We start from the raw sequence: 27,700 nt of genomic DNA on the forward strand, positions 1-27,700 counted from the left end.
GCTAAGTTGTTCCATTTATCACCACTGCGGGGCTCTACTGTGCAAAGGCTCGCAATCTTTTTCTGTTTATCATCACTGCGTGGCTCGACTGTGTGTATGTTTGCATTCATTTTGAGGACAGGAAATAAATGTATAACACAAGGGCGTAGATTTGCATAGGGACGGTAGGGACATGACACTAGCAACTTTTCAGGATGCTCAAATTGTCCCCACCAACTTTTAAGCAAACCTTATTTGTATTATATAATGACTTCAGTTATATCGGTAATTCAGATGTCTTTCCGTATGTTGTACGGATAGAATTGACTCTACCATTATTAAGTGAATCATTTCCGTTATGTTCAGGCTGATATTACCCCTTTTCACTTGCTGAATGTGCCAGTCCATTTTCTCTTCAAACACACGTTTTATTGGCTGATGACAGGACCCCCCTCCCACACACACACACACATGCACTCACAGCCCAGACAGAAATACAACATGTCGGCAACATGCCGCCACCGCTGCCCCCTTCGAAGACGAGGGATATTAGAATTTTTTTCTGGCCAGCAGCAGCAGCAGCAGCAACCACTGTAAGTAATGTAAAAAGACATCAACGTTGTGTATGTGGGGAACACACCACTAATTTAGCTACTTAAAGTCCGACCGTCATCAGAGTTAGCATACCATTAAACTGTATGAATTTCCTAACCTGCAAAACTCAAGTAGGAAGCTGCTTAGAGAGAAGTGTCCTTCAGTATGTTTCTACTGTGTCTAATGTAGTGAACCGAGGTTTACCCCCTTCTCCCCAATTTTTTATTTTTTATTTTTTTTTTATGTGGTCTTAAAGCAGCCCAAACGAGCTTTAATTTTTTGTTGAGTTTGGTTGTGTTTGTGCACAAAAGCAGCAGTGTTTACTAGAGATGTCCCGATCGATCGGCCGATCGGGTCCGATCATGTCATTTTCAAAGTATCGGAATCGGCAAAAAAATATATTATATATAAATATATTATATATAATACATATATTATATATAATACATATATTATATATAATTTATTTGCAAATCATGGTGGAACATAAGTATTTGGTCAATACCAAAAGTTCATCTCAATACTTTGTTATGTACCCTTTGTTGGCAATAACGGAGGCCAAACATTATCTGTAACTCTTCACAAGCTTTTCACAGACTGTTGCTGGTATTTTGGCCCATTCCTCCATGCAGATCTCCTCTAGAGCAGTGATGTTTTGGGGCTGTCGTTGGGCAACACGGACTTACAACTGCCTCCACAGATTTTCTATGGGGTTGAGATCTGGAGACTGGCTAGGCCACTCCAGGACCTTGAAATGCTTCTTACGAAGCCACTCCTTTGGTGTCCTGCCTGTGTGTTTGGGATCATTGTCATGCTGAAAGACCCAGCCATGTCTCATCTTCAATGCCTTTGGTGATGGAAGGAGATTTTCACTCAAAATCTCTGGATACGTGGTCCCATTCATTCATTCCTTTACACAGATCAGTCGTCCTGGTCCCTTTGCAGAAAAACAGCCCCAAAGCATGATGTTTCCACCCCCATGCTTCACAGTGGGTATGGTGTTCTTCCAATGCGATTCAGTATTCTTTCTACTCCAAACACGAGAACCTGTGTTTCTACCAAAAAGTTCGATTTTGGTTTCATCTGACCATAACACATTCTCCCAGTCCTCTTCTGGATCATCCAGATGATCTCTAGCGAACCGCAGATGGGCCTGGACGTGTACTTTCTTCAGCAGGGGGACACGTCTGGCAGTGCAGGATTTGAGTCCTGGCGGCGCATTGTGTTACTGATACTAGCCTTTGTTACTTTGGTTCTCTGTAGGTCATTCACTAGGTCTCCCAGTGTGGTTCTGGGATTTTTGCTCACAGTTCTTGTTATCATTTTGACGCCACGGGGTGATATCTTGCATTAAGCCCGAGATCGAGGGAGATTATCAGTGGTCTTGTATGTCTTCCATTTTCTAATAATTGCTCCCACAGTTGATTTCTTTACACCAAGTGTTTTACCTTGTGCAGATTCAGTCTGGTGCAGGTCTACAATTTTCTCTCTGGTGTCCTTCAACAGCTCTTTGGTCTTAGCCATAGTGGAGTTTGGAGTGTGACTGACTGAGATTGTGTACAGGTGTCTTTTATACCGATAATGAGTAAAAACAGGTGCCATAAATACAGGTAACGAGTGGAGCCTCGTTAGACCTCGTTAGAAGAAGTTAGACCTCTTTGACAGCCAGAAATCTCACTTGTTTGTAAGTGACCAAATACTTATTTTCCACTCTCATTTGGAAATAAATTCTTTAAAAATCAGACAATGTGATTTTCTGGGTTTTTTTCCCCCCACATTCTGTCTGTCATGGTTGAGGTTCACCCATGTTGAAAATTACAGCCCTCTCCAATCTTTTCAAGTAGGAGAACTTGCACAATTGGTGGTTGACTAAATACTTATTTGACCCACTGTATTTTTATATTGTATATATTTTCAAAAAGAAAAATCGATCAAAAAAAGAAAATTTTCAATCATGGAAAAAGTTTTTGAATGCGAAAAAATATATGAGATTGAAATATTTGCATTCGAACACTTAATTTTTCATCAAAAAAGTTTTCTTTGATTGAAGCCATCCTTTTTGTGTTTGGGCCATATTATGGCTAGGACATTTGTGTCTAAATCATTTAATCCCCAATAACATTTTCAATCAAAGAAAAAAAAAATCATTTGAAAAATAAAATTGCCCTGCTCTAATTTTGATTTATTATTTTTTAAAATTACATGCAAAGCAAATGACCGTCTAAGTGGCTAGTCACATGATCCGTTCGAAAAAGATTTTTGACCAATTATAAAAATAAATTTTTTTCTTTTGTTCATTTCATTCATTTTTGTTGCAGTTTTATTGCTTTACAACTTATATACTGTATATATATATATATATATATATATAATATATATATATATATATATATATATATATATATATATATATATATATAATTAGGCCTGAACGATATTGGAAAAAACTATTGCTGCGATTTTTTTTGGATTTGCGATATATTGCGATATTATATTGCGATATTAAAATAATAACCCTAACCCTTAAATTTTCAGAAGATGGCTTAAATAGCTGTTTGGAAAGACTTTAGATGACTCACCATCACCACAGTGTACAGTCATCCCTTGTTTTTCGCGGTTAATGGGGACCAGAACCTGCCGCGATAAGTGAAAAACTGCGAAGTAGCGCACCCCCCCATTTTTTTTTTTTTTTTTGTGTGTGTTTTTTGTGCCCAATGTATTTATTCAGATTTAGCATTGGAAAGAGATACATAAAAGACATGTTTTTTTCTCACTCCCCCCCCCCAAAGTGATTTAATGTATATATATAAATGGTTTTTAAGCACTTCAAATATCATAATTATGATAAGTTTTAAACATAACTGTCCAACCAAATCATTTTTGAACAAGAATAAAGTACTGTAGCAGATAAATGCTTGGCTTTATTAAATGCTTCTGTTTATCTACTTTAGCTGTGACCGTTGAAGTGACATGTAGAAATTTCAAACTCCTCATGATCACTTCTGGCATTTAAATGTCTCCAACGTCCCCACAGTACACACATTCATTCCAGCGCGCCTTCCTTGCAACTGTTTAAGAAGTTAAACGATGATTGACAGATGCCCTGTGTGAAGTCTGCTTCTTTGGCCAGATCAAAGCCATCGTTGTGCGCAGTGACTGAGGGGATCAAAAGGCTGGGAGAAGGAGGGTAGGAGGCTGTGCGCAGACCAGAAAGTGAGGCGTATGTGGATCAAAAAAAAAGAAAAACTATCGCACGTGCTTGCGATGGGACTATCTCGCACATCGCGATGGCGATGTCTAAACGATATATCGTTCAGGCTTAATATATATATATATATATATATATATATATATATATATACACTCACCGGCCACTTTATTAGGTACACCTGTCCAACTGCTCGTTAACACCTAATTTCTAATCAGCCAATCACATAGCGGCAACTCAGTGCATTTAAGCATGTAGACATGGTTTAAGACAATCTCCTGCAGTTCAAACCGAGCATGAGTATGGGGAAGAAGGGTGATTTGAGTGACTTTGAACGTGGCATGGTCGTTGGTGCCAGAAGGGCTGGTCTGACTATTTCAGAAACTGCTGATCTACTGGGATTTTCACACACAACCATCTCTAGGGTTTACAGAGAATGGTCCGAAAAAGACAAAATATCTAGTGAGCGGCAGTTCTGTGGGCTCTTGTTGATGCCAGAGGTCAGAGGAGAATGGCCAGACTGGTTCGAGCTGATAGAAAGGCAACAGTGACTCAAATAACCACCCGTTACAACCAAGGTAGGCAGAAGAGCATCTCTGAACGCACAGTACGTCGAACGTTGAGGCAGATGGGCTACAGCAGCAGAAGACCACGCCGGGTGCCACTCCTTTCAGCTAAGAACAGGAAACTGAGGCTACTATTTGCACAAGCTCATCGAAATTGGATAATAGAAGATTGGAAAAACTTTGCTTGGTCTGATGAATCTCGATTTCTGCTGCGACATTCGGATGGTAGGGTCAGAATTTGGCATGAACAACATGAAAGCATGGATCCATCCTGCCTTGTATCAACGGTTCAGGCTGGTGGTGGTGTAATGGTGTGGGGAATATTTTCTTGGCACTCTTTGGGCCCCTTGGTACCAATTGAGCATCGTTGGAACGCCACAGCCTACCTGAGTATTGTTGCTGACCATGTCCATCCCTTTATGACCACAATGTACCCAACTTCTGATGGCTACTTTCAGCAGGATAATGCGCAATGTCATAAAGCTGGAATCATCTCAGACTGGTTTCTTGAACATGACAATGAGTTCACTGTACTCAAATGGCCTCCACAGTCACCAGATCTCAATCCAATAGAGCATCTTTGGGATGTGGTGGAACGGGAGATTCGCATCATGGATGTGCAGCCGACAAATCTGAACCGTGTGATGCCATCATGTCAATATGGACCAAACTTTCTGAGGAATGCTTCCAGCACCTTGTTGAACCTATGCCACAAAGAATTGAGGCAGTTCTGAAGGCAAAAGGGGGTTCAACCCGTTACTAGCATTGTGTACCTAATAAAGTGGCTGGTGAGTGTGTATATATATATATGTATATATATATATATGTATATGTGTATAATGCATATATAGGAAAGTCAATTACATGCAATGACACTTTTTGGCCACCGGGGGGGGCTGGCCCCCCCTTAAAATCCGCTTATGGCAAATGGTCATTTTTTTTTTCCCTAATAAAAAAAAAAAAAAAAAAACCTTAATACACACGCGGGCACACACACACTAAATTATCATCTTGTGTGCATGTGTGGGTGGCCTATATGATCCAAAACGTTATGTCCACATACAGTCATGTGAAAAAATTAGGACACCCAATGGAAGCCTGTGTGTTTTCCAATATACAGGGTGCTCCAAAATGGTTGACCCCATTCTAAATACCCATATCTCGGAAACTACTTGATGGATCTTAATGAAACGAAATACACTTTATGTTGAAGGTCATAAGTTTTAATGGTTAGATTTACAAAGAAAATTACAAATACTTGTTGGTTCTATGACAGATTTTAATATATGAGCGCCGCCTGCAAAATGCCTTATCAAATGCCTTATTTATTTGTATAGCCGTGGATCACAACAAGGTTGTCTCTAAGGGCTTTGCAGAGGCAATATGATACACAATCAGAAATAGCAAATGAAGCAACAAAGATGAATAAATAAAGTTCAAGTCCTGGGTATCCCCCATCCTTAGACGCTCCATGTCGGCAAGGAAAAACTCCAAAAACTCCAGAGTCTTTGGGAGAAAATGAGAAACCTTGGGTAGTACCACAGTCAGGAGAGATCCACTCCCAGGACGGATAGACAGGAAGCCCCAGGACTGCTAATGGGAATTAGCAGGCGAAGTTACAGTCCGTAAAGATGCAGTGGAGTAAAGGAACAAGAAGAGGTCCATCTAGCCAGAAGAGACGGGGGTAGCAACGAGGACGTCCATCCAGCCAGGGGTCCGGACAGTCAGGAGGCTGCAGCTGAAAAATAGCCCCTCCCAAGAGGGGAGGGGGGAAAGGGGACACAGGGTGACTAGTGATGAAAGACTAGACAACTAGATATTAACATTGCAAAATAGAAATAAAGTAAGACAAGTGGTAGGTAGAGTGAGAAAAAGGAGATAGAACTCAGTGGCTGTACTTCCCCCAGCTTTATAGCTTCTAGTGCAGCTTAGACTAAACTGCGAGTCTACTCCGACTTCAAATAGCCTGACCATAAGCTTTGTCGAATAGGAACGTTTTTAATATAATCTTAAATGTGCAGACTGTCTCGGCTGGAAGCTGATTCTATAAAACAGGGGCTTGGTGGCTAAAGGTTCTAGCTCCAACAGTACTTTTAGAAACCCTGGGAACTACCAGTAGACCTGCATTCTGAGAGCGAAGTGTTCTGTTGGGGCGGTATGGAACCAGAGCATCGGTGAGACAAGATGGCCCCAACCCATTAATGGTCTTAAATGTAAGAAGGAGGATTTTAAATTTAATTCTAAACTCGACTGGAAGCCAGTGAAGGGTCTGGAGCACAGGGGTGATGTGCTCTCTTCTACTGGTTCCTGTTAAAAGTCTTGCTGCTGCGTTTTGGACTAGCTGAAGACCTTTTAGAGAACTTTTAGGACAAGCTGCACGTAGGGAGTTACTGTAAAAAATGTAACGAATCTAGTGTAGCCCAAAGTAGTGGAGTACGAGTAGTGTTTCTTCACAAATCTACTCAAGTAAAAAGTTTTTTGTGGTAAAACTACTCTAAGAAGTACATTTTTCTCAACAAGTTACTCAAGTAAATGTAACTGAGTAAATATAACTCATTACTACCCACCTCTGCAAATGTAGTAGCTAATATTAGATATATTTTAAAAAATATATATAGACACAGTAAAATATGAAAAAGGTGTAATTGCCACTGTAATTATAATTGTGTGCAAGTAGTAACAAGAATAAATACTCTGTATTTACAAGTTTAAAAAAATGAAGTGCTGGGGGGAAAAAAAACCTGACGCCATTTTTTTAAGCAATGTTTATTACAACGAAAGATAAAACATACTGCATAGGTACATTGATTCATATATTGTATGCAAGACAATGTCTGATTTTGGAATAAGCAAGCCAATTTTAATCAGCATTAAAAAAATAATAATAATAAATAAATAAATATAATTGTTGCCCAGGGTATACATAAAAAGCTGACAAACCCCTTGCTCAAATTATTGTGATAAAAATCGAGAATGACTATATGTGCAACAGTGTGCATACCCTCTCATTGCCACTTACATTCAAACTCATGTTAAAGTGCGTATGACAGGATTTAAAAAAGTGTTTAATAGCATTATTATGTGAATTAGAATCATATTTTGAGACGATTAAACTATATGCAACAATTTGGCATAGGGCAGATGACGAGAAATTAGTCTGTTAATCTGCCTTTTAGCCCTGCCTGCCATTATCGCGCTCTAGCGTCCCCAACAGGAGGATGACGTCGGCAGGGTCATGGTTTCATCTGATTTAGAATTCAGCCCATTGAGAGGGAAGATTCCGAACGAGGAAAATGCGACACAAAGAGCCGCAAAATGTCATTGTTTCAATCTCTGTACTCTTATTTCAAAATGTTTCCCCAATTGCTAAATAAATGGTATGACCTTGACAAACAACAGTCTTGTGCTAAACAGAATATGAAATATCAAAAGTGCATTTACTCAGTACGACACGGCAAAATTACTCCACAATGTTCAAAACTGTCTACTTCTTGCACTTTCCCAAACGATATTTTATGCCACCAGAGTTAGTCCTGCTTTTGTCATTTCCCTGCCCCGGCTTCGGAGAGCGTAAACAAACCAGGAGGCGTGACAGCTAGCCGACATGCTAACCTGAACCGAGTGATGTTTCAAAGTCTTCGAAGCGAAAAAAATCACACAAAACGGGGTTGTCGTTTGTCTTCGCCAATCGGCAACCTGCCCAACGGAGAGCAAGTTACAGCTCGTCGTTCCCCTGCTCCGGGCAGGAGAGCTGTCGTTCACCTGCTGCAGGCAGGCTCGTTTGCCAGGGAAGCAGCAGGAAAATGACTGCCGGACAAACAGGCTGACGTCGGAGGAGGGCGTAGCTGCCACATGGTCAACTAGAATATGGCGTAAATTGAGGCTTAAAAACATGGCAAAGATGTAAACAGTGAGAGAGCGGCATGCAGTTGTTGTGTGCAGCTAACAAGGCAGGATGTTTCTAAGGAGAACTTTTCTACATGTCTCCGTCCATGATCAAACGTAAGTAAATATTCCTTCATCTAAAAGTTTGTAGTGCTTACTTGGTTATCGCTGTATTCGCAGCCATTTTTAACACAAAGTTGCAATTTCTGATGGCTTTGGAAAATTTGACAGCAAACCGGGCACATGAAAAGGGCAATAAGCTGAGTATAGTGCTCTCCCAGCAGGTGGGAGGGGGGAGGGGGGGGGGGGTGCGACGAGCCGTCGGTCGTCGGCAGAGTGGCATTCTCGGTGGACAAGGAGCATTGTCAGCCACAAAATGCAAGCCACCTCCATGTTAAAACGTCTGCCATGATCCCATTATTTCACATAATACAAAACACCATATTTACTTCCTCCTAAGTCCCAAATGTCTCACATTTCTCGCACACTTGTTTTGGCTGATCTTGGGGTGAAAGGGAACTTTCTGAAACCCAAAAAGGCTTACACGCCTCTCCCTGGTGCAGGTACAAAATCCTGCAGCCGTTTGGCTGGCGTGACGCGAATCCGCAAAATCAGCTGAATCTGCAGTCCATCTGCATGCTATACAGCAATGCTGTATTGTGAGATGCTGTACCGAGTGACGTCACATTCGCATTCTTCCTTAACCCAAGACTGAAGCCAGAAGTAAATCATTTTCATGGCGCGGGATTCAAAAATTGAATATATAAAACAATCGCTTCCACACACATCCAAGCGGTCCATTTCATTCAGGAGCATAAAACAACGCGTGAAATATTAAATAAACATGCTTTTTGGTGTCATACGCTCTTTAAGTCAATCCAATCAAATCGATGGTAATGCGAAACATCCGTCAACATCATCTTTTAGATATTTGGTTTTCATTCCAATTTCAGAAAAATTTCAGCAACAAAATTGTCAGAAACATCAAAATTCTTTTGGATCTTTTATTATTTTTAGGGAAATGTAACTTGAATATGTACAACATATATTAGATTTATCAAAGGCCCTTGAAGGGATTCGTGGCAGACTAAGTAGGCTAATCCAGTCATGTCTTCACCCGTTAAAAACGTTTATCGCCGTTAATGGCACTGAAACATCACATTATCAACTACCAGCTACGCTGTTCTAATAGAAGTACACCATCAACTCTGATGACAAATAATTCTTCTGTCCTCTAGTGGACAAAATTTCAACCTGCAATGTTTATTTGTCAAAGTGACACAGCCACTAGTGCACTTTTGTTTTATTGAACAAATTGTAACAGCAACAAAGAAAAAAATAAAACATAAAAACACTCACGCAACAGGCCAGGTCCTGCCTTTTAAAGCTATGCACATTCAAAGTCACAGATACTACAGTGTAGAACAGGTTAAAAGTGACCATTTGGATGGTGGGAAATAAAAACTGCGCCTCACATTAATATTTTGAAATGTTAAATGAAGAAGGGTCAATTTGAAAAATTTGCAACAATTTTGTTTTCAGAATCCATTACTTGCTACTCATTTTGCTAAACCAGGTTAAATCTGGTCGCTACTTATTCATAATAAGGCTAAGGCTTTGCCTACAGTAATGTCGATAAGGCATGAGTCAAACTCAGTTTGGAACAGGGTGATAACTGAGCAAAAATATTGCAGTTTCATAAATAATGCTAACAAATGCACCAGGGTGTCCCTCAGTGCTTCATAAGTCTGGTGGGGTGCCAGGCTTCTCTTCTTAGACTTTACGTTTAATTAATTGTTAATAAATGGCTTATAATGACAAATAAGTCATTATTTCATAATTCCTGTCAACATAGAGAGACCCCCAGTTTGGCCAAATTTCAAAATTGTCCTATATGCATGTGTGATAGATCATTGGAAAGCTTAAAATGTGAATAGGAGGGCATTTAAAAAAAACAAAACAAAACCAAAACCCTAACTCGAGTTGAGAGCATGAAAGAGCATAATTAAAGACACCGTGACTTTAATGAGACATTATCGCGCACTTACCTTGTTTTGATCCAAAACCTCCGTGCAGCGTCTCTCAATGAGTTTCAAGACACAGCTGTGAATGGGCACAGCCGGACATTTGGGGGATTTTATGGTTGAAACACGGTAATATAAAGAGAGCCACAATGCAGAAATCGCAGACATCAAGGAGTGGTCGAGATTTTCTTTTTCAAATATTTACCCTTTTAAATGATTTTTCCCCCCAATTTTTCTTTGTGTGAATCGATTATTTATCATCTAAAATATCAGGGGAAATGCGGCAGTAACAAAATAAAATTCAATTAAGCGATAGTTATGAGGTAGATATCCGTCTTTTTTCATTGAGACGTAATTTGTTTAGAAATTTAAAATATGTGATTGAATAGTTTCATAAAGTCTTTTTTAAAAACTAAATATTAGACTTCAATTAATGATTCTGAGCTAAAAATGAGACATTCAAATAATAAATATAATTACTTCCCTTCTTTTTATGGCTTGGTTGAAACAAAAGCGGTTGCGTGACGTCTGTAAACTGGGGTCTCCAGGGTAAAACGGACAAAGTAAAAATAGTTCGGGGGCTTAATGCGCCATAAAACTGCTATAGCAGCATATAGACATATTGTTCTATCAAACACAATAGTTCTTTTGGCTTAAAATACAGCAGTTTATTGTAAAGAAGTGAGCAACATCAGAATCTGCTTATTCAGCCTTGTCTGTGTTTTCCGCCATATATATTTAAACATGGTGGGCCACCAGTAGCGTGATTTGCAAATTATCTGTGGGGACACTCTGTGTACCATCTCGAAAAATTGGGGTTGGCAAAAACTTGAATTTTTTTTTTTTTTTTTTCATATTTGGGTGGTCTACTGTCTCGTTTAGATTCCCCTCCCCCCTGTTGATTTCGCAGCTCTGCCCGTTATGGCTAGTGTCTGCGGTTTATGATACCTTCAAATCAGTGATCGCTACATGCCTAATATACGGTGAAGTCCAAACACTTTGTAAAAAGAAAAAAAGCACGAATGCAAATTGCCAAAACACAAATGCCAATTGCAAACACTTTGCAAAAGAAAAATGTAAGAATGCAAACTGCCACAACCCGAGCCCCAATTTGCAAAGCATGACTGCAAATTGGAAAAAGCATGAACCCCAATTTCCACAACACGAATGCAAAAGAAAAACGCAAGAATGCAAACTGCCACAACCCGATCCTCAATTGCCAAAGCACGATGGCAAATTGGCAAAAGCATGAACCACAATTGCCACAACATGAATGCAAATGGCTCGAAATACGACCGCAAGAAGCCGCCTCAAGGATGTAAGAGGACAATCCAGCCTCAAAACGTAAGTTAAGAAATTTGCTCACAAATGCGCACTTCTACGGAGCCCCCCGGGTGCCAGGATAGAAAAAATAAAAAATCATAGCTAATCTGTACCCACAGATTACTAAACTGTACCCACAGTTTAGCCATCTGTACCCACAGTTTAGCAATGACCCGGAAACTGTAGTCACCAATGTTTGGCGGGGACTCCAAACGCGGAGGGACTGACGGAGCAAGCACCTGCACCTTTTGCCCTCGGCGAACAAAGGGGTTTTAAAAGGTAACTATTGCACATTTTCTTTCGTAGCCGTCTACATTTTCAGGTGTCATCAATCAATATGGCATGTTGTGTGTTAGTAGCCGCTAATGCGGCTACTAAAGATAGCTAACTCACAAATGAACACTACTTGAATTAAGCACGCAGGGACACGACAGCAGCACAGAAAATGTGCAAATACAACATGCCATATTGATTGATGACACCTGAAAGACGCTTACCAAAGAAAACTTGCAATAGTTACCTTTTAAAACCCCTTTGTTCGCCGAGGGCAAATGGTGCAGATGCTTGCTCGGTCGGTCCCTCGGCGTTTGGACTCGGAGTCCCCGCCAAACATTGGTGACTACTGTTTCCGGGTCATTGCTAAACTGTGGGTACAGATTAGTAAACTGTGGGCACAGTTTAGTAATCTGTGGGTACAGATTAGTAAACTGTGGGTACAGTTTAGTAAACTGTGGGTACAGTTTAGTCATCTGTGGGTACAGATTAGTAATCTGTGGGTACAGATTGCTAAACTGTGGGTCTGTAGTTTACTAATCTGTGTGTACAGATTAGTAAACTGTGGGTACAGATTAGCTATGATTTTTTATTTTTTCTATCCTGGCACCGGGGGGGCTCCGTACACTTCGGTATAAAGCAGGGGTCAGGAACCTTTTTGACCAAAAGAGCCAAAAAACACAACATATTTTAAATTATGATTCCACGAGAGCCATACAGTGTGTGTGTGTCTATACACTGTTTTTATTTACATATTTTCTTGCCAGCTTGTCCGAGCCGACTTTGTGATCAGTTTTTTTTTTTCGTGAGGACATTGGAACGCATCATGTGGAAGCAGGACTGAACACACGCTCGGCTTTTACGAGCGGTCGCCGAGTTGTGATTGAAATAAATCTTTAGAAAACAACAACGAAAGTCTGAAATTGTTACTTGGTATGTTACAATCGTTGAAAAATCACCCCTTGGAAAATAACAAATAGAATCATGGTGTGGCACTGCATATATTTCCTTGAAGTGGAAACCGCAACCAGGGAACGCGATAGACTCAAGTCAAGATTTTGCCGATTTAGGAGTACTTTAGATAAAAAGTTGCTTAGGTTCGCTCGGAAGATTTACTACAACAGAGCCTTTCTGAGAAGTTTACTGCTCTAAAATGGCGGCTGTTTAGTAACGATACCGAGTCTGTCATTTCGCATGTAGTTCTATATGCATGAGATATCTAGGCGTAGATTGTATGCTGTCGGCTACAGTAGGGAAATATTGAAGCCACCGAGCCTAGCATCGTGTTTGCTACAGCGTCTCAACACTCTTCCCTCTGCGTGTCTGACTTTTCTCAAAGTCATTTAACCAACGTATTAACGAACATTGTCTCGTTGCAGAAACGGTGAACAAATCCGAACGGATGAAAAAAAAAAAAAAAAAAAAACGTAATGAACGAAAAACGTGCAGATTGTGAACGTAACGTACGGCGTACACAATTAAAAATCAGTGCTGACTTGTACAAATTATGACGAGACCGTACAACTCAACAGGTATGAATTACAGTGGACCGTCACAGTTAGGTAGTAGCACTCTGTAGCACGGGACATCCAGCTATCAGCGGTCAGGGCGAAACTATGTGCTTTAGCGAAATCATCTTCGATGGCTTAGTGTGCCATTTCATCAATGTCGGGGATTACGTTGTTGGAGAAATATGTCCGCAAGGGAACAATGTAACACGGGTCAAACGTTGCAAATAAATTAACAAAGCCCGCCGTGTGTTTTCACTGGTGTCATCTTCGGGGTTGTCCTGCCCTGAGAAAGTGATATCTGTGGGTGATGCCGGCTGAGGTGCCGGAGTCATGTTATAAAAGTGTTGCCATTAGCATGGGAAACAAGCGCTGAGCAATGCTTGCCATTTTTTTTTTCTCAATATTTTCTCTCCCTCCGCATTGTAGTCCACGGGGAAACCAAAATGCTGCCACAACGCAGATTTGAAAGAAGCCGGTGCTTCCTCAAAATTCGGTCTCTCCACTCCTCCGCTCGCCATAGCTATTTGTTTTCTTTCTTGTTTCACTTTCACTTCGCTCGTAAGCGAGAGAGGGCGTTACTCGGCTTCTATTACACAGGTGCTTGACAGCGATCCGACATTTACTTGCGGGGCGGGAATTTCTCCACAGCGGTGCTTCACGTCACACACAGGCACACAGAGCTCGATCAATTTATTCCACAAGCGTTCGGAATACATTAATTGCAAAACCGAAAAGGTGCGGTTCGGCTTTGAACCGCAAACCGTTGCACCGCTAGTACTTACGCCCATCTCCGTGCAATCTACGACGGGAGGACCACCAATGGGCACTGAATTGAAGCATATTATTGCAACGTATGTTTGAAGGTCCAAGAAAAATGTGTGACTGGACCATCAGCTCATCACAGCTCGTTTATGTCAAACAAGCCGCCTGGTTCCACATTTAAAATCACGGGTTGGCAGAGAGCCAGATGCACTCATTAAAAGAGCCAGATATTGCTCACGAGACATACGTTCCCGACCTCTGGTATAGAGTATATGGTTTTGTGACCATCTCTACTGTGGCACCAGCAGGGCGGGAGGTAGTCCTAATGTCTACTTCCAAGGAATTTAGTATACTTTTGAGTTATCCGTTTGCAATCGTGCTGTGGCTTTTTGCAGTTGTGTTGAGAGTCATTCGAGCCCGAGCACTAAGCGTGCGAAGGCCCTATTGTAATGCAAAGGATTTTTTTTTTTCCAGGGCAAATGAAAACGGCCAATTTATAGGCCTGAACATGCACGAAGAGTCACCAAAATTTGCACATACATGCGGCAAAATTTAAATTTCGATAATTTTGCAACGTTGCAAAAAAATGCAACAAAATGGCTCAGTGGCGCCCCCTTGACATTTTAAAATTGGCCTATAACATTAGGGTTTGTCAGCTTAGAGCGATGAAATTTGGGGAGTCTATACCTAGTCCAAAACTGCTCCAAAAAGCATTGGCATCCATATTCCAAACCCAAAAGGAAATTTTTATCGATTGACAGGGTGCACATTTGAGACCTTTTTGCAAAGGGAGTTTGTTGGATCGTGGTCAAAATTGGTGAGACTGTTCAGGAGACATATGATATCTTAAGTTGTTAAAATGGTGCGTTTTCATTCATGGGTCTGACCTGGGCGTGGTGCCAAAGTTGGCCATTTTTTCAGCAACATGACAAATTCAGTAAATGACTAATAGCTCCTTCACACAACGTTCAATCTTTTTCATATATGAAATCTATGTGCGGTATCCCACCCTTAAAAAGAGTGCATTGAAATATTACCCATTAGGCCTAGCACCCCCTAGTGGGAACAGGAAATGCCTTTTTTACGAGACAGGCTCCTCTTCCAAGGGAAAAAAAACTATTGACCTCAAACCTGCATCAGGGGAGCCTTAACCTGTGTTCAGGTGCCTGATGAAAAATATTGAGGTTTGGTTGAAGCAGAAGGGTCCAAGAGGAAAGTGATAATTAATGTCAACATTTTGTCTCGCCAAAAATTTTGAACAGTCATAACTCAGCAGATATACAAAATATCTGCGCCAAACTTCCCGTGCTTGAGAGTCATACGCTGACGGGTCCTGTAGGAGTTTGCATCAACGCTACAGCGCCAACTAGTGGTGACAGAAAGGAGTTTTAAAAAAGGCCTCTCCTATTAGGTTTTTTCAACATAGAGTCGATACCTTGTGCAAAACTGCTCCAAAAAGTCTCTTGCACCCATATTCTAAATCTAACAGGAAATCGGGTATTTTGGATCGAATGTGACATTTTTATCAATTTATAGAACAGTTTATATTTGGAGGCCTGAACATGCACGAAAACTGACCAAATTTTGCACGTACATGCGACTTTGCGTAAATTTCGATAATCTTGCGACATTACAAAAAACCATAGCAAAATGGCTCGGTGGCGCCCCCTTGAATTGAGGGGAGTTTCGAGCAAGTTAGGTTCTCATGAGATTACACGAGGGGGACAATCTGCCACAATCCTGACCTGCGTGCTGTCCGAGTTTGCGTGACGTCCGAGTTGCACCAAACTGCGAAGGCCCGTTCAGTCCTGCTTGCAGGCCTAGTTTGTATTGCGAGTCGTTTGCATTCCTGTTGCGGGCATTAGGGGTTCGTATTGTGGCAATTGGGGTTTGTGTTGTGGATATTTGCATTTGTGCTGTGGCTATCTGCATTTGTGTTTTGGCCAATTTCCATTCGTGCATTTTCCTTTTGCAAACCGTTTGAAATTGGTGTTTGTGTTAAGGCAATTGGCAATTTGCTTTGTCTTTTTGCAAAGTGTTTGGACTTTGCATTTCTCTTGACACTTCTCGGCCACTGTAGCATGTGATTTCACACACAGTTAATGTAAAACTGTTCTTCATTTGCATCATCACTCCCGCTGTCTCCTGCGCTCACCACCGAATATGGCGGCCCATTTCCGCGTTATCTCCAAGTAGATGGCAGGCTTGTTGGGCAAATAGTCCAGATAGAGTGTCGGGCCGTGTTTGGGCACAGCCATCTCAATCTGCGTGCCCTCGTGCCACTCGTTGAAGGATGTGACAGAGATCAAGTCAGGCTTGGCTTGCAGCGCGGCACTCAGAGAGGTCTCGTAGTACTTGCCGTTTATGCGGTTGCGGGTGTTTTGGAAGTTCCACGGCCGTACGCCAGTGTCCACGTAGCCAGGCCCCACGCTGGGAACGAACAAGAGGCCGTTGTCGTCGCAGAAGGCCCGGATGGCGTCCCAGTTGCGCTGCGTGGCACCATAAGTGAAGCCGTTGGTAGCGAAGTAGGTGTAGATGCCGTCGAAACCGGCCGTCATCACCTCGCGCTGATGTTTCTCCTCCACCAACAGGGCCAGGAAGACGCCGTCGTATGGCGTGTCTCGGATGCTGCCGCTCTCAGTGTGCCGCAGAAGCCGGCCCCACTGCTCCGTGTTCAGCAGGTACGAGTCGTACACGTAAAAGAGTGGGAGGAGCTTTCCCGTGGCAGTGCGGTATCGGAAGAAAGCGGGGTGCTCGCCGTACCTGTAGGAAAATGCCGGAATTTGTGGAAATATTGCCATCAACATCATTGGCGATTGACGTCCAAAAAGAATGGGCATTAAACACACTATTGTCATTAAAATATTACAAGATCATATTAATAAATATTTGTAATAATACATGAAGAGACAAAGTCATTTATATAATTTATAATAGAGATAGACCGATTATCGCCTGAGCCGATTATTAGCGCCGAAATTTGAGGTAAATCGGTATCGGCCTTTTTTTTTTTCTCGTTTTTTCAAATCTGACCGGCTGATATGACAAAATCCATTTAAAACTGGGTTATTTCACCTCAGATGCAGCAGCGCTTCTGTCTCCTGCACTAGCGTTCACTTGAGGCGTGCAAAATTTCCCATTCTTAGATTATTCGCGATTCGGCCATGGAAGATTCGAGAACGATTCACAAACATCAAAATTCCGGTTATTTAATTATACCAGGTATAAGAACTAAAACACAGTCAGCGTGGTCTTCGGGACGCAACGAGGAACGGACCAAGAGTAAATATCATGTTCAAGTCATGCCGCTAGATTAAAAAAAAACAAACAAACAATAACTGACTGCGGCCATCGGCTGAAAAAGGAAGACATAGAAAACAAGCTGGATAGGGGCTCTTGAGGACCGGACTTGGGCACCCAAGCTTTAGGCATTTCAATGGAGTTCAGTCTTTGAATTTCGGCTCAAAAATCGGTTATCGGCTAACTACTAATCAATTAACTCGATGATAACTTGATGAGGAAAAAAAGTCTTCAAATCAAATTTTGCTTCTTCTAGGATTCGTTTAGAGTGGCGTTGTAATGGTTTGTTTTGAAAAATGTTGGAATTTAGTTTTATTGATTTGGATGGAACCCTGCCCTCTAGTGGCAACAGTAAATATGTCATAACTCATCTAACATGGCCAGCTGCTCCCTCTTCAGACCAACATAGGGTTGTACGTATTTGTTTGAGCTAATTCGATTGTTTATGCATTCGTAATTTAGTTTTGAGGTATATTTAGCCGTTTGTTTTTGTCGGAATATGTGTTTGAACGATTTGTTATGAGGATTTAAAAAAAAAAAAAAAAAAACTTTAGCATTGTATAGCATTTAAGCTAGCGGACTTTTGCTATGCAAGTTAGCCAATTGTTTTTTTTTGTACTTTGATTCCCATTTATCATGATTTTAAGCTCAGGTATTTTAATTTATGGTTAAATTCATTTTTGTTTTTCATGAAATAATAAAACATTTGTAATCAATATTTTCTGCTAATATTGAAAATTAATTATCACATCCCCTGGCAAGGAAAACTAATAAAAATAAATTAAAAAACAATCTAGTCACAAAGATACATTTTCATGAAAAGGATGTTGGACTTACTTGTCGATGATGTATTTAATGTTGGTGTACATGTTGACTTCGTCTCTTCCTTTGTATGGTTCGATGTGAAAAGCCACCTGTGGGCAAGTAAAGAATCGATTTGCTTCTTTTAAATCTCATTGAGGACTAGGGCTGCCATGATTAATCGACTCATTGACAACTAACCGATTACTGAATTAACCTACAAATATTTTGCTATTCGATTAATGGTTTAGACTTTAACAAAAATTGTCTAAATCTCTTAATAGTATTTTTTTTTGTTTTAAATGTTGAAAAAAGGGTAAAATACCAGTAAATACCATCTCCTTTCTAAAGCTAAAATATCCTGTAAATAAGTAATTTATCTAATCACAAAAATAATTTGTGAACTGAGAAGACGACTTTCAAAAAACAGTGGTACCTCTACATACGAAGTTACAGTGCCCTCCATAATTATTGGCACCCCTGGTTAAGATGTGTTTTTTAGCTTCTAAAATTTTTTAAATTCAAATAATATAGGACCTTAATGGAAAAAAGAGAAACATCCAACTTTCAATACAAGTGCATTTATTCAGTGGGGGAAAAATCCCACATAAAGAAATAATTATTTTACATCAAACAATGTTGTGTCACAATTATTAGCACCCCTGGTGTTAATACTTTGTGCAACCCCCTTTTGCCAACAAAACAAGGTCTGGGGACTGAGATGGCCATGGGAGGAGCTTGATTTTGTGTCTGGTGAACCATTTCTGTGTAGATCTGGCCATATGTTTAGGGTCATTGTCTTGCTGAAAGACCCAGCGACGACCCATCTTCAGCTTTCGGGCAGAGGACAACAGATTTTGATTTAAAATGTCCAGGTATTTCAAAGCATTCATGATGCTATGCACCGTAACAAGGTTCCCAGGGCCTTTGGAAGCGAAACAGCCCGATAGCATCACTGACCCCCCCCCCCTCCCCCATACTTCACAGTGGGTATGAGTTGCTTTTCAGCATGCGCATCTTTCGTGGCACGCCAGGCAACTGGGACCGTGTGCTTTGGTCAGATGAGACCAAGATTGAGCTTTTTGGAACCAAACGACCCATCTTCAGCTTTCAGGCAGAGGGCAACAGATTTTGATTGAAAATGTCCTGGTATTTCAAAACATTCATGATGCCATGCACCCTAACAAGGTTCCCAGGGCCTTTGGAGTGGGAACTGTGAAGTATGGGGGTGGGTCAGTGATGCTGTGGGGCTGTTTCGCTTCCAAAGGCCCTGGGAACCTTGTTAGGGTGCATGGCATCATGAATGCTTTGAAATACCAGGACATTTTAAATCAAAATCTGTTGCCCTCTGCCCAAAAGCTGAAGATGGGTCATCACTGGGTCTTTCAGCAAGACAATGACCCCAAACATATGGCCAAATCTACACAGAAATGGTTCACCAGACTAGAGCAGGGCGGTAAACCGAAAATTTACCGTTACCGAAATTCTTCACGATGACCGACGTAATTTTGACCATGTCGGTAAATTCGGTAATTTAATAAAAGAAGAAAATATAGTCTTTTCATCCCGCTTTGACTCTGTGTTGTTCGGCTATGTTCATTCCCCTTTAGAAAGCAGACAGTGTGCTTACGTTTGGAGTCACATGGTTTTCAGGAAGCCAATCAAACAGAAGCCCGGTAGGCTAACGCTAGCAGCTAACGCTAGCGGCTAACGCTACAAGTAAACGGGATGAAGTCGGGCTTAAGTTGGCTTCGCCAAACTTTCACCCGACATTAAGTAAACTTTTGATGGGTTCCAGATAGGGATGGAAAAACCGAGGCTTTCTGAAACAATGAACCACTTTTAAGACAATTGCCCTAAATTGAATCACTGTTTGACACACTGCAAGAGCCCCATCTACTGGATAAACAGTGCACGTTTTTTAAAAAAAGTAAAGTTGACAAATTGCCTCAGCATTACATATCTTCAATAGAATTAAGTGGATGTCGTCTATTTCAACCAGGAGATCGTGTCGTTATTAAGTGTGATTTACACAATTAAAGTTGACCTCTTTAAGCCTGTGTCATTGCTTTTGTCTGTGAAGATGTGTTCAAAGCAGTATTTGTAATACACGACAGTGCTAGTCTTGTAAGTGGCTCGTCCTAGATGACGGGGAGTAACTATGTATTGTTTTATTTTTTGTAAAAATTACAGTACAGTAAGCACAGTGCTTGGGAACAGGAATACTACTTATTGCATACTGTAAGGATTTCCAAAATCATAAGATGTAAATAATTGAGCCGAATAAAAGAAAGGAAAGGTTTGTGAAACATTTTAATTTTTAATTAAGTATAATTTCTGGGGGGCGGGTGGATGTGTCGTATTTGTATCTATTCTAAATATCTAAACGTATGCCACTATCTAGTGTATAACAATGCGGAATGAATTTAATGAAATTCAAGTGATGATATTTTTCAAGTCATAAAAGCTGTTATAAATGTTCACACAAGAATTCTTATTGTTTACAAGATTTTTTTTAATACTTAATGTTTAGACTGCATGTGCAATTGTTAAATTGAAAGCTGGTAAATAAATTTAATGAGAAACTTAATTTGTATTCCATGCATTGATTCAAATTTTCAAATTATATAACAGTTTGCTTGGGCGAATTTATCGTCATTTATCGTTATCGAGGTAAATCTGCTCAATTTATCGTGATACGTACTTAAGGCCATATCGCCCAGCCCTACACCAGACACAAAATCAAGCTTGTGAAACATTATAGCAGACGATTAGGTGCTGTTTTGTTGGCAAAAGTGGGTTGTACAAAGTATTAACACCAGGGGTGCTAATAATTGTGACACACATTATTTGATGTCAAATTCGCTCGCCCAATCCAACCGGTACAACACCGGCCGTTGCTTGTTTCGCATGCCTCCTTTTCCTTAGTTGGCGCCTCGCTCGGAAATTTATTAAAAATGTCCACATTCGCTTCGTCCTTGTTGACATCACAACGGCTCTTGGGATACGTTGTCTTTTGTGCTGCTTTCGGTTTTGAAAAAGGACAAGAAATAATGGAAATATGGAGATAGATACATGGTCCATGCAGCGTTTTAATGCATATTTATGAGTGCAATAAAACTTATAAAACTCGAATGACATTTTCTCCCGTTTTTCTTGGTTGATTGACTTCAAATAAAAACTGGTGTGGACAGCAACTTCCGCACTTTCAAATGAGACCAACCAGCGGCACGTGGGTGACGTAATTACAGTGTGATGAAGCTTCAAAGACGACATGCGTAAACGCGTCGCTGCCGACACGTTCGGTGTTAACTCATTTGCTCCCGGAACCGTATAAATACGTTCTATTTCCAAATGCTTCAGTGTCCCGATTACGTATTTATACGTCTTTTGCGTTTTTTTGTACAAGAAGCATCTAGAGCTTTCGATCTATCGCCAAAACAAAAAACAAGCCTCAAAACACATTTTAAAGCAATAAAACTGGCCACTGGAGGGCAGTAGCGCATTTGTTAAGAGCCCACAACTCAATTCAAACAGTACAACTTTATTAGGGAAGCTAGCAGAGCCCCTCCGCAGCTTGCTGCTCACGTCCACCGCACGCTCGAGGGTCCTGCACGGAAACGCGCACGGCCAAACCAGTTCCCCCCCAGGAACATAAGTTCCCCTGGTGAACGAGACAGTGGTCACCACAAAAAAAGACTTTAAAAAAAATCCATCTTTACGAGACAGTCGGCAATGAGGGAAAAGTTTAACCGCTGTCGCAGCCACCAAACGTCATCTCTCAGTTAGGTAAGTGTGAATAAATTGTTACTTTGCTATGAAAAGCTCTATTTGGCTGGTTGTTCATGTTATTTTGTAAAAGGAAAACATTATTCAGATGTTTGGGATGTCACTGAAGCAAAAAATAGCCGTGTTAAAGTCAAAATTATGTTTGAAATTTTTGCGTTTACAAAAAGCTCATTTTCTCCGTTTTTTCATCAGAAATTGGAAAAATGCTCAAACTAAGCTATTTTCTAATGCTGATTTCTTAAGAATGAAATAACGTATGAACTTACTTTTTTTTCTGCTGAAAGAAGAGAGTCTAATCTTTCTTTTGGTGGGTTCCATGTTTATATAGCAATAGAACAGAATTTTTTGTGGGCCGTGCAAAATCAGTCAAAATCCAGTAAAATGGCCGGGAGCGAAGGGCCTTGCTCCGGTGAAAATGGCTGGGAGTGAATGAGTTAAAGGGTTAAGGTCCCATATTATTTGAATTTTAAAAAATTATTAGAAGCTAAAAAACACATCTTAACGAGGGATGCCAATAATTATGGAGGGCACTGTAATTCGTTCCAGGACTTTGTAAGTCAAAATGGTTGTATATCGAGCATTAATTCATTCCACAGCCCGAAAACCTACACCAAATCCTTAATAAATACTGATGTTACTATTGCAAATATCAATTACAAAGAGCAAAACAAATGAAATATTTTTTTAAAAATTGGAATAATAATATCATAGTAGTAATACTAATAATAATAATTACGTAACAAACCGGGTTCTAATGTGGCGGACGCTTTTCGTATGTCGAGGCACCACTGTATATGTGTGGCAGTCTTAGAAAAGAAAATACAATTTGCTTTCTTTTAATGCAAACAATCAAGTTATAATTGTAGTTTCTATGTAAATTAACTCATTGGCTGCCATTGGTGATGATAGACGTCCAATCCATATAAACTGGGAATCCGGCAGCGCTGTCAGGCTCTTCTAGTTCAACTAGATTGGATGTCCATTGTCGTCAATGGCAGCAAAACAGTGGATAAATTCCAATGAATTCCTGGTCACCTTAATGTAGTAGCGCTGTGCCATGTCAAGCAACATAGGCAAGATGTTGTCTACCGGTCCGCCATTGTCATCGTTGGTTCCAGGAGGGTACCAGGAAACGGCAATGACACCTAAAGATCGGTCAATTTTTAGCACACATACACGCTCAGTCATCATCACGCTTTTCATCTCACCGATGGCAGCTGTTCGCAACTGCTGCATGTGCGCTTCCATGACGGCCGGGTCCCTTGAGCTGTAAGCACCCAGTGCCGGGTAGAAGTTTGCCCCGATGTCATCAGGAGGAGTGTGCCTGTCTTGCGGGTACCTCTGAGCTACCTTGGGATCCCAGTGGGGCAGCCGCGGGTGGTCCCAGTGGAGGTACTTGCTATCAAAGCTGGGGTTCCCATACCAGATGTAGTAGAAGGCATGAAGGTAGTAGTTCGGCGGGGGGAACTTGCTAAGGGTGACTGTTAATTTTTCACCCTCGTCCGGTCGGGGGGCTCGGCTCATCCCGAGCCGCTCGGATCGGACGTCGGGCCGCTTTGTGTCTCCCTTCAGTTCCAGCGAGGGCGCGTTTCCATGAGTGAACTCAGATTCCTCCGGTGTTAACGACTTGAGCGCGACGGTTAAGATGAGTATGAGCAGGAAAACAGCAAGCAGGGCCGCGCAAGCCTTACGCCGGAACCGGGCCATTCTTTACCCAGTGCGCCTGAGTTCATTGTGGAGATGGAAAATCTGGGAAGAGAGAAGGGATCAGTGTTATGTCTAGAGCTGGGCGGTAAACCGAAAATTTACCGTCACCGAAATTCTTCACGATGACCGACGTAATTTTGACCATGTCGGTAAATTCGGTAAATTAATAAAACAAGAAAATAGTCTTTTCATCCCGCTTTGACTCTGTGTTGTTCGTCTATGCTCATTCCCCTTTAAGAAAGCAGTGAATGTACTTACGTAGGGAGTCACGTGATCATCAGGAAGCCAATCAAACAGAAGCCCGGTAAGCTAACGCTAGCAGCTAATGCTACAAGCAAAACGTGATGGAGTGTGGCTTAAGGGAGGTTCGCCAAACTTTCACCCGACATTTAATAGACTCTTGGTGGCATCCAGACGGGCTTTCACCAGCTGTCCTCCCTTGTTCTCACAATTTCCGGAGATGGTGCTTTCAGTGCTTTCTACCGGTAGCCAGGCCACAGGCTAACGCTAGCCGCTAACGCTAGCGGCCGCTAGCGGCTAACGCTACAAATGAACGTGATGGAGTCGGATAGCGGCTCTAACCTTGTCGAAACGGCTGAATTTAATGAGTGGATTGGGCATGGACTGCATCTAGCAATTACTATGTCGCGTTATTTTGTATCTGACTGTGTGTGATTTCTCTGATAGCTTTTGTGATGGTAAAGCATTCAGCATAAAGCACAAATGGCCCCAGCTATTTTTCTGTATGTGTTTAATTCTGTGTCATTATTGCTATCATAAAATCTTAAGTGTTTCATTTGCAGAAGATCAATATAGCTTTAATGTGTGTCTGTCTGTCTGTCTGTCTGTTTGTTTGGGGGTTCATGTATGTGTGCATTTATTAAAAAATGCACGGGGGGGGGACCCTGAAACCATAAAGTAAACACTTGTATTGAATAATTATGTCACAGCAGCCATTAACAATAAATTGTCTTTTTGAAGTGTACTGTTCGAGCTGCAAGTCATTTGTGTTACAATGACATGTTTGCACAGGCATATCGATTTTGACAATGTACATTGTTCAAGCCACACACTCTGTTATAAATGCTCATACTTGAATTCTTATTGTTTACAATTCATTTGTATAAACCTAATGTCTAGACTGCATGTACATTTGTTAAATATATCAAATTGAATGCTGGTAACTAAATCAACAAGAAACTGTTAATCTGTATTTCATGCATTGATTCATATTTTCAAATTATATAACAGTCCGCTTGGACGACTTTATCGTCATTTATCGTTATCGAGATAAATCTGCTCCATTTATCGTGATACATGTTTAAGGCCATATCGCCCACCCCTAGTTATGTCACACTTATGCTGTAGTCATGAGCGAGGGACAGATACCAAACCCTAGCAATAGGGCTGTCGCGATAACTAATTTTTGTAGGCGATATATTGTCTCATAAATTATTGCGATTTGCGATATTATTGCCTGTTTTTTTTTTTTTTTTTTTTTACATATTCCACCTTGAATATCGTGACAATACATCCTGATAAATCACCTATTGAAATGCATTAAATTGTTATCCTTAAATAAAACACAAAACTATATTAAAATTTAAAAATATTAAAAAAACACAATGCATAATGAGTGATTTTAAAGCTAGTTAGGTGCAGAGTTTGAAATAGGTGAGAAACCCACTGTCAAAGTGCGTATGCAACAAATTTGAAGCCGAATTATTATCATTTATTACATCATATTATCATTGCCAACCAGGTTTTTCATGATGGCTGTCATTTTAAATTTATTCTTAGTGTAGAATCTGAAGTATATGCCATTGCCTCCAGAAATCTGAACATTACTTGCTTCTTTTTTTTAAATGTTCACCAACAGTACGTTTGCAAAGACACTAACCATAAGTTTTGAACTCAGTCAAAAAGAAACAAAAACAAAATGCACTTCTCTTTCGTCATGCATGTTGTATCAGCAATTTTCCCCCCCCTTTTGTTCGCATCACTAGCAAATTCTTTAATCCAGCTAGTTTTCATGTTTGATAGGTCACCTTTTAACCGCAATTTTGCGTTGCAGAGAAGACTGTCAATGTTTTATAGCAGATTAAAGAGGTTAGTACATTGTCTTTTTTCCATTAGCCCCAATGTAGCAATGCTAACGTTTTACATAGAAGTATTTCCTCATTTTGTATGTCTGAACTTTAATTCCACGGCGTGTTGATGGCCAATAAACATCTGTGAAAGCTACTGGAGTCTCGTATGTAATCAGCACGCACGTGTGCCGAGTGCACGCAGCACAGGCACGCACAAATGTATGCACACGCACACGGCTATAAATCGCAGCCGGGAAAATGACCTCCCACATTTTTATTTACCGTGCGATAATTTGACTTATTGCATATCGCGACAGGCTTACCTAGCACCAACAATTTTGTAATGTAACTGATTGTTTAAGCGTAAACAACATTGTATTAGATCGAAGGTCCTTGAATGAAATGGTGGCAGACCGTAATTTCGGCAACTATATAAATAAGCGAATACTAAATACTAGGGCTGCGGCTATCGATTATTTTAGTAGTCGATTAATCTGTCAACTAGCTAGTTCGAATAATCGAGTAATCGGATTTGGGACATTTCATGCGTTTCATTATATATTTCAGAAGATGCCAAATATTTCTTAAACGATGCGAAAATGCACTTTCATTTAAAAATAAATTAAAATACCTGAGCTTTGCCTGAAATGGTATAAAAATAATAAATGAGGATCTAATTACAACATAAGAACAATTGGCTAATTTGCAATATGCAAATGCTATAAAATGCTTTTTTCCACAATGCTCTTACAAACCGTTAAAATTCATATTGCCACAAAAAAAAACAACAACCAAAAAAAAAAAAAAAAAAAAAACTCTAAGTATACCTCTAAACTAAATTATGAATGTATTAAAAAAATATTAGCTCTGACAAAAACTAACAACCTTATGTTGGTCTTAACACGGAGCAGCTGGATTCAGGCATGTTACACGAGTTATGGCATATTCGTCGTTGCCACTAGAAGGTAGTATATCCACCCAAATCAATAAAACTTAATGCAAACACGTTCAAAACAAACCATTACAACGCCACTCTAACTAAACGAATACTCAAAGCAGCAAATTTAGGTTCAAAGCTTTTTTTCTAATCGAATTAATTGATTAATCATTGCAGCACTACTAAACACAAAGTGTTTACCAAAAACGTTTTTTATTTTTTCATTCAAACAATCACAAACGTACAAAACAAGCTGCTAAAAACTGAGAATAATGCAAGTCAGCATGATGTCATTGAACCATATGATTGAGTCAAACAAAGCAGGGATGTTTATTTATTTTTTGTATAGACGTACTACCCTTACAGTTACTTTTCTGAAATCTTCTCATACTATAATTTTTCATCTTTCTTCGAAAAATCGAAAGTGTTTTAAATTGAGTACAAAATTTGACATTTCAAAGCCGCGCTATTGCTCAGCATTTATAGCGAGCGTTGGAAACCCCTTCAACATACTTGTCACCGTATCCCACCAAATAGCTCCACTAATTATGATAAGAGCAAACAGCTAATTTATGCTCACAGGCTTCAACTATTACCTTCATTGATGAACTTTGGACAGTCACCACCGCTGACATTGACAAACAACGATGACGCAAAGATGTGTTCTATATGGCTGCTTTCACCACCTTCACTCCTTCTGTCGTACCTCTTGGCGAGTTAAACATATAAAATAGAACATTAATGGTTTCATTTCATTGCACGTAAGTCATTTTTGGCTATATTAGCGACCACCTCCGGTCAGTTTCCCAGATATATAAGCATACTGGATGCAGAAAGCTTCTTTACAGTCGGGCCTCCAGTTTGTATGTGAATCAGTGCAAATGAAAGTGCTTCCGCTTGGGAGAAATTAACACTGCCCTCTGCGTCCAGGAGTTGCATAACATCTGAAGA

At 40.5% G+C, this 27,700-nt stretch overlaps 1 protein-coding gene across 1 annotated transcript; it reads right to left on the reverse strand.

Annotated features, from left to right (window-relative positions):
* Positions 1-12,363: 12,363 nt before the first annotated feature.
* On the reverse strand, positions 12,364-27,603 carry manea (mannosidase, endo-alpha). The gene is made up of 5 exons (XM_057860383.1): positions 27,346-27,603; positions 23,224-23,764; positions 23,051-23,160; positions 18,263-18,339; positions 12,364-16,888 (listed from the first exon to the last, which is right to left on the reverse strand). Exons 2-5 carry the CDS (start codon positions 23,720-23,722, stop codon positions 16,255-16,257), a joined length of 1,320 nt encoding a protein of 439 aa, XP_057716366.1. The 5' UTR covers positions 23,723-23,764; positions 27,346-27,603; the 3' UTR covers positions 12,364-16,254.
* Positions 27,604-27,700: the final 97 nt, after the last annotated feature.

Source organism: Corythoichthys intestinalis, chromosome 15 (genome assembly GCF_030265065.1).
Source record: "Corythoichthys intestinalis isolate RoL2023-P3 chromosome 15, ASM3026506v1, whole genome shotgun sequence".
Classification (NCBI taxonomy): domain Eukaryota; kingdom Metazoa; phylum Chordata; class Actinopteri; order Syngnathiformes; family Syngnathidae; genus Corythoichthys; species Corythoichthys intestinalis.

Excerpts from the sequence above, each read along its gene's own strand:
- manea (XM_057860383.1), bottom strand. The coding sequence starts at position 23,722 with ATGGCCCGGTTCCGGCGTAAGGCTTGCGCGGCCCTGCTTGCTGTTTTC. Across the intron at positions 23,161-23,223 it reads GTTGCGAACAGCTGCCATCG|GTGTCATTGCCGTTTCCTGG; the intron begins GTGAGATGAAAA and ends ACCGATCTTTAG. Across the intron at positions 16,889-18,262 it reads ATTAAATACATCATCGACAA|GTACGGCGAGCACCCCGCTT; the intron begins GTAAGTCCAACA and ends ATTTTCCTACAG.